Here is a 7,487-nt window from a genome sequence, read left to right on the forward strand (position 1 = left end):
TCAAGGGTCTCATTAACACATGTCATTAAAACAACAGTACTATATTATGTAAATATAATACTGGTACTATAAGTACTGCGCTTAGACAGGCTGGAAATTATCCTTTTTTAAACACTTGTATTATCACTTGTGACATAGACACATTTACATTTATATAAAAGTAATTAAACTGTATTTTATTTATTTATTTATTTGCAGTTGGTTTACCAGGATAGTCCATTGGGCCAAAAAGAACCCGTTTTTAATGGAGTCCTTGGGAGAAAAGCTCCAAATACAAGCAAGGTTACAGTCATGGCTTTAGGTTACATTAAGTACAAATACTACAGAATAATAAAAACAGTTACATTAGAAAGAATATTATATCATAGAATAATAAAAAACATTTCATTTTAGAGAACATTGCATTTTAAGGTATTTTTTTCTGAAGAGAAATACACTTTATAGTTTCTAAGTAGTTTGTTGCTCATGGGTTAGTATAAGCTAGAGCAGAGAGTAAAAATTAGTGATTGAAGAGAAGCAGATGTTGCCAGTGTAAAGAGGAGAAGAGATTATGTGGGGTCAGAGCAGGAGCATTCCCACAGGGATATTAGATGTGAGTGAAGTGATTTTTTGAATAAAGAGTGATTTGTGGTGGTGCGTATGGAAGGTGGTAGGGAGTTCCAGAGGCGTGCAAGGGCAAAGGATAAGAGATTTTTACCTGGTGGATGAGTTGGTTTGTACAGTTCTATTAGGTTTTGATTGTTAGATCTTAGTAGTCTATCTGGGAGGTGCATTTTGAAGATAGAGGAGGGGGAGGGACAGAGGAGGAGTTAAAGATGAGCTTGTGAGCGAGAGTGAGTTGAGTGTAGGTGAGATGATTGGATAGTTCTAACCAATTTAGTATCTGGAGGGATACACAGTGGTGAGTGGATGACATATGGCTGGTAGCGAACTTGGCAATTTTGTTGTATCAAGAGGAAAGTCGTGTCTTGAGAGAGGACTGTAGGTTAATTAGGAGTGGGGCACCATAGAGGAGAGAGAGGATGAGAAATGTGGTAGAGAGGTTAAATTTAGTGGAAGGTTGAGGTAGTGATTTTGACGATAGAGCATGCCAAGTTTTTGGTGTTTTTTTTAATATTTAGTTGTAGGTGGGAGTTGAATTTGAGCTGGTTGTCTATAAGGACCCCTAGTAGTTTTGCCTCAGGTACCAAGTTGATTGTGGTGTTGTTGTGGCTAGAGATAAAGAATGTGTTTATATTAATGGAGGTGGCTTTAGAGGGGGTAAATACCATTAGTTTGGTTTTAGAGGCATTGAGTGCTAGATGATTTTCTTTCATCAACTGTTCAGTGGCTGAGAATGCGTCTTGGGTAAGTTTTTGGAGTGTGGGGATGGAGGTGGCAGAACAGATTATAGATGAATCATCTGCATATTGGATAAGATTTGTGTAGGGGATGGAGCAGTGGAAGTCATTTATAAATATACTGAAGAGGAGGGGACCCAGGATGGACCCCTGGGGAACCCCAGCGGGCATATTAATGAATGAGGAGGTGGCTTTGTTCCAGTTTACTGCTTGTTGTCTGTTAGAGAGGTAGCTGTTGAATCAGTTTATAGAGGAGGGGGATATGTTTAGTTTAGAGAGTTTAGCAAGAAGGAGATTGTGAGAGATGGTGTCAAAGGCTTTAGATAGGTCAAGTAGGAGGGTAGATATAATGCTGCCAGAGTCCTGTGCTTTATTTACAATTTCAAGGAAGGAGTGAAGGGCAGTCATGGAAATGTGTCCGGGTCTAAATCCATGTTGTGTGGGAGTTAGTAGGTTATTGTCAATAAGATAGGGAAGGAGTTGAAGATGAATGCACTTTTCTAGAATTTTGGAGATAGGAGAAAGGATGGCGATGGGACGGAAATTAGAGATATTGTTATTGTTGCCTCCTTTGTGCAAGGGTATGATAAAAGCCTTTTTCCAAATCTGGGGTACATGAACTTCTTGGATAGAGTGATTGATTAGAATACTGATGGGCAGGACAATGGCTTCTGCAGCTATGCTAAGAAAGTATGAGGGGATGTTGTCAGGGGAATTTGAACATGGTTTCAGTTTCTGGAGGAGTTTTATGGTAGATGTGGGTATGGGATTCGCTGAGAAAGGTAGGGGCTGAGAAGAGAATGTGTTTGAGAGTGGATGAGATGGGGAAGATGTGACAGGAGATGCAGAAGAGGAGGGTGAACTATTGTTGGAGAAGGATTGGGGAGAAGTGGAGGGTGAAGTGTTAGGGAAGGATGACGTTAGTTTGGAAATGGAGTCAATGAAAAAGGAGTTAAATTGTGTAGCAAGATCAATGCCTAGTGCGTTTGGGTCTGGGTTGGGGTTTTTTGTTTTGCTGGGATTGAGGAGGTTGGAGATACCTTTCCAGAATTTTTGTGGATTAGTTTTATGGTTGTTTTGAAGCAAGGAGAAATAATTCTGTTGATCTACAGTGATAAGCTTTTTAACTTTGTTGCGGAGTGTTTTGTATTCATTAAGGGTGGAGGGAGACTTGTTTTTCTGGTGATGTGCCCAGGCTTTATCTCTAAGGTGCATGATATTTAGTGTGTTTTTACTTAGCAAAAGGGCAGTTTTGCTTTTTATTCTTTTTGAATTTATGGGGTCATGGCAATCTAAGAGGTTTAAGAATGTTGAGTTGAAGTAGGCAACTGCAGTATCCAGGGGTAGAGTTTTTAAAGGATTCCAGTTTATTAATTTTAGGGAGTTAGAGAAGGTATCAGGGTTGACATTTTTTTGGTTGCGGGTGATGATATAGTTGTGAGTTAGATGTATGGGTGAAGGAAGTCGGTGAGTAAAAGTGGGGAAGTGGTCACTGAGGGAGTCGGGAAGGGTGCCACTGTTAGAGAATTTATGAGGGTGGGAGACTAAGATCCAGTCTAGGGTGCTGCCTTTGGAGAGGTTTTTAGAGGGTCTGGTTATGGAGTCAATTAGTTGAGAGAAATTATAGAGATTTATATTTAGAGGGTTTGTGGGAGACTGAATGGAGGACCAATTAATATTCATGTCACCCAGAATTATTGTTTCATTGCCAATATTGGTTGAAAGCCATGAGAGGATGTCTTCAAGTATTGAAATATTGTTACCGGGAGGATGTAAAGGGAGGCTATGCATATGTATTTGTGTCTATTTATTTGAAGTAAGGTTAGGAGCAATTCTGCATTGGTGAAGTGGGGAGTAGGTTTGTTATAGGGAGTTACTGATAAGGAGGATGAATATAGAAGAGCAACTCCTCCCCTTTTTTATGGGTTCTATCTTTTCTGATGATTGAATAGTTGGGTGGTGCTATTTCAGAGTCATTTATGTGAGGTTTTAACCAAGATTCAGAGATGGACAGGATATCAGGTTTATTGTGGACAAACCAGGCATGGAGGTTGGGGATTTTCTTGGCTATGCTTTGAGCATTTAGAGAAGCTAGTAGGATGGATTTAGATGCAGAGGGGGAAGTGTGGGTTCCTGGGTTGGGGTGTATATCTCCAGATAGCAGGATGGTAGTTAGATGTTGGATTAGGTTGGAGAGGTATGAGGACTGCTTAGGGTCTGGGTTGAGCTTTGTTAGAATTGTGAGGGTTTTGATGGTTTGTGAGGGGGTAGATTGGTTGAATGAAGTAATAAGTTTATAGGGAAATAGTAGCAAGTTATTTATGAGATATAGGCTGGGTGATATACTAATACGTGAATCTGAGAGTGGTGGGATAAGTTGGTTGGTTATGTGAAAGGATGGTGAGTGGTTAGTGGAAGTGGGCTGGGTTAGGTAGTGGATATATGATAAGTTGAGAAGCAATAGTAGTTGGATAGAGAAGGATATAGGTATGGAAAGCATGGTCAGACTTGCTAAGAGTGGGTATTTGGTAGCTGTATTAGAATGTAGGAGCAGGTTGAACAGTAGAATTATTGGGGGGATGGGAGTGGAGAGGTATAGTTGGTAAAGAGGAAGTAGGTGCATTTATGTGTGTATAAATGTAATTGGTAAAGAGGAAGAAGGTGTGTTTATGTGTGTATAAATGTAGTGGTTCTAGGGGTGGGTGGGATATGGGAGTAGGGAAGGTAGCGAAGCGGGCAGAATAATTTCCAGTAGAGGTGAGGAGAAAAAAAGTATCAGCTGGAGCAGTTAAGAGCAGAACTCAGTAACTGAAACAGCAGGAACCGGGGGGAAAAACGAACAGTGATCCTGTTCAAAAGAGAAGAAAGAGGGAGAGAAATGGAGTTCTGCTGACACCTGCTGACAGAAATACAGGGTTACAGCTGAGAGGAAGTAGAGGAGGTATAGTCCCTGTTGGTGTGCACTCTATTGGGGCAAATTGTACAGTAACCAGTCTAAGTACAACAGGCTATTATAGCACAAAGGAGCAGTAAATTAAAAGCCCGCAGGAGCTTACATTTGAGTTTTGCAGTAACAAAAACCACACTTGTCTTTTGGGGAAACTTGGTCCAGCAGGAGGTGTCAGAGACTTAGAGGGTTCCTTAGTATCAGGACAGGAGGGTGTTGACGCCGAGCAAGCTGAAACTTTATCTTGTGGAATTGAAAGGGCACATAGATCCCGGAGAGCAACTTCAAGGAAGGAAAACTCACCGCCACGTTCAATTTTAGTTATGTTCATGTCTAGTTAGAATATCACCCCAAAGCAAGATAACTGAATTACAAAGCTGGTTGGTTGAGGATGTATCCATTGGCCCCCATTTCCACAAAGTAAGACTTTGTTTCTCTGTACTTTAAAGGACACCTCTAGTAACCCCACTGGCACCTTATCTGAAATTTTGCAACAGCAGTCCATCCACAAGAAATGTGGGATTGCATCATCATCTGTTAGATAGAATTCGGGATGTCACTGAAGTAATCACTCACATTATTCTTATATGTTTTCCAGCCATTGCTATTTTTCACCCAGTTCTGTCCAGGGGATCTCCAGTCCTGTCCTAGGAAAGGCATGTATTAAGTTAAAATTAACAAACGTTATGCTTCACATATATTAAAATGATCATTATAAAGTAATACAAGTAATATAATTATTTATTTCTACATGCAATTACATATATATATGTATATATATATATATATATATATATATATATATATATATATATATATATAAAATTGTAGACTGTCAGCAACATATAAGGAAATAGTGCAAAATAATTTGTCTTGCTCAATAAGTCCATTCCATATATACTGTATACTCTCAAGAAATTAACATATAAACAAAATTAAAAAGAAAAAAAAATAGTTTTGCTATATTCCAGCAGCAGGCAGCAGAGTAGTCCTGTGCATGAAAGTATTTCAAATGCAATTTACATTCTCATAAAGACAGGGATGATGGTACTGGGAATTGTCACATACATCTTGGCAAGACATCAAATCTTTCAAAATTTCAGAGCATAATTATCATTAAACATTACAAAACTATACATTATGCAAACCCTTGGAGAATTTTCACAAACTCCATGTGAAACTAGGCAAATACTAGCTTTATTTGTGTTTTATAGCATGCATTTATGCTTCTCCTGCTCTTTTAAGAATATTTTAGAAAACAAATAACACCCCTCAAGAGATGAAATCACCCACAAAAGGAAAAAAAGAACATTAAATCTTATGGTAACAGAGCAATGAATGGAATCCAGTTACTGTGCACTGTATTCTATTTATTAACATCTGGTTTCCTTTTATTCTATCCCAGACTGGAGCACTTAGTAACTCAGGAGTAAAATGGGTTATTCAAAAAACAGAGACAGAATGGTCTGTTCTGTTGCAAAATGCAAAATCCTAACCTCAGCTCACGATTCACCTCAAATGGCCTAAAGTACATTTCAGAAATTAACTAAGTATAATTTATTAAGTTGGCAAATGATGTGCCTGTTTTCCAGTGTAAGTCTACAATTGTCACACTCGGAGGTGTGTTACGATTATTGCAACCAGTTGTCAGATTTGGCAACATACACTACCTATCAATATTATCAGGCAGAATATAATAATATAACAAAGTATTTAATTAAATAGTGGCAGGCATTATGAGATAGCTTAGCTAATGTCAGTGGTAGAGTAGAGATATCACTTTTTACAGTCCGGCAAAATAACCTAGATTCTAAAACACAAATGACTACGTTGCATAGCTATTACAATGAGTTCCATTTGCTGTCCCTGAGAACAAGACAATCAGGGTCTGCATGACAGCTGTAATTGTCCAATGAATAAATGCTTAAATGACAATAAGTGCCTACTGTCTATAAGCACTTACTACTGCACAAATTCAAACGATGTCCTATGACTGGAACATTAGGAGGGATTTGTGAATCTGAAATATTGTCTGCTTCTTAAATTGATTAGTTCTGCACTCATAACCTAAATTGGAGAAAAGTAAGTTATGTCAGCGTAGGCAATGCTAGCAGAATGTATAATACTTGTCCATTTCTTTTAGCACATTCTAAGCAATGAGAGCCATGATATTGCTGTATAAAGGTTTCTGAGCTGTAAAATGGTATGAGTGGAATAAGGGTCAAATTCATAGACAAGATGTGCAGCATGCATGACTATTTGACATGGTTCTGAGCAGCACACATTGTGGAGGTGATACAGAGACAAAGGTTGCACAGGAGAGCAGCAACTTGTATAGTGCAATATTGTAGAGCATGTAAATGACTTCTAAAACAGACACAGATTATATAACACAACCAAATGACCATATAATGACATAGAAATGAAGCAAACTAAAATATTTTATGATTTATAAACACTGACACAATAGCATGCTCACTTTATTGTTCATACTGTCTCCGTTTTATAGACAGCATGCAGAAAATATCAGCATTGCATCTTATAGCCGTGATCACAACTGCTGCAGTATGTAGAAAACAGAACTAATTACCTTAGTTTTTCCCAGTAATGTCTGAGTTGCACATCCTGACAGGCTACAAGAGCAGAAATGTTGCAGTGGGTAATATAAAATAACGTGATCGATGCCCGGGTACTTAACCATTACAGTGCAGACTGAGATATTATTCACTCACTTGTGGACATATTTTACCCACATCCTGAATCTTTGGGAATGCATAGTCTTCCTGTCCACATCGAAACAAATGTATGTGCTCCTCTTACTGTATCACATGGATCTTTCAGCAGCTAGCTGAGAACATATACCTCACAAATACTTAGTAAATTCCTGGACAACATGCTGCTACTTGAGGAAGAACATACCTGTCTCCCTAAGGACTGCAGCGGAAAGAGACAGCATTATTTATGGTTTCTATAACATTCTGTACCTTCCTGAGGTACTGGCTGCCATAGGCTACATTCAAGTGGCAATGAAAACAGCACCTGGCCCACAGTAAAACAGATATGATAATAGGAAATGATACCATTCCCCATCAAGTAAACTGCATGCACAGGGGATTATTATCAGTGTGTGCGCGCATGTGTGTGTTTGTGTTTGTGTGTGTGTGTGTGTGTGTGTGTGTGTGTGTGTGTGTGTGTGTGTG

General features: G+C 38.8%; 1 protein-coding gene across 1 annotated transcript; it reads right to left on the minus strand.

Moving 5' to 3' along the window:
- Nucleotides 1–208: 208 nt before the first annotated feature.
- On the minus strand, nucleotides 209–7,111 carry LOC122807654. The gene is made up of 2 exons (XM_044078594.1): nucleotides 6,878–7,111; nucleotides 209–4,934 (listed from the first exon to the last, which is right to left on the minus strand). The coding sequence occupies exon 2, from the start codon at nucleotides 3,129–3,131 to the stop codon at nucleotides 1,581–1,583; it is 1,551 nt and encodes a 516-aa protein (XP_043934529.1). The 5' UTR covers nucleotides 3,132–4,934; nucleotides 6,878–7,111; the 3' UTR covers nucleotides 209–1,580.
- Nucleotides 7,112–7,487: the final 376 nt, after the last annotated feature.

This window comes from Protopterus annectens, chromosome 7.part1, assembly GCF_019279795.1.
Source record: "Protopterus annectens isolate FY-2018-M chromosome 7.part1, PAN1.0, whole genome shotgun sequence".
NCBI lineage: Eukaryota > Metazoa > Chordata > Ceratodontiformes > Protopteridae > Protopterus > Protopterus annectens.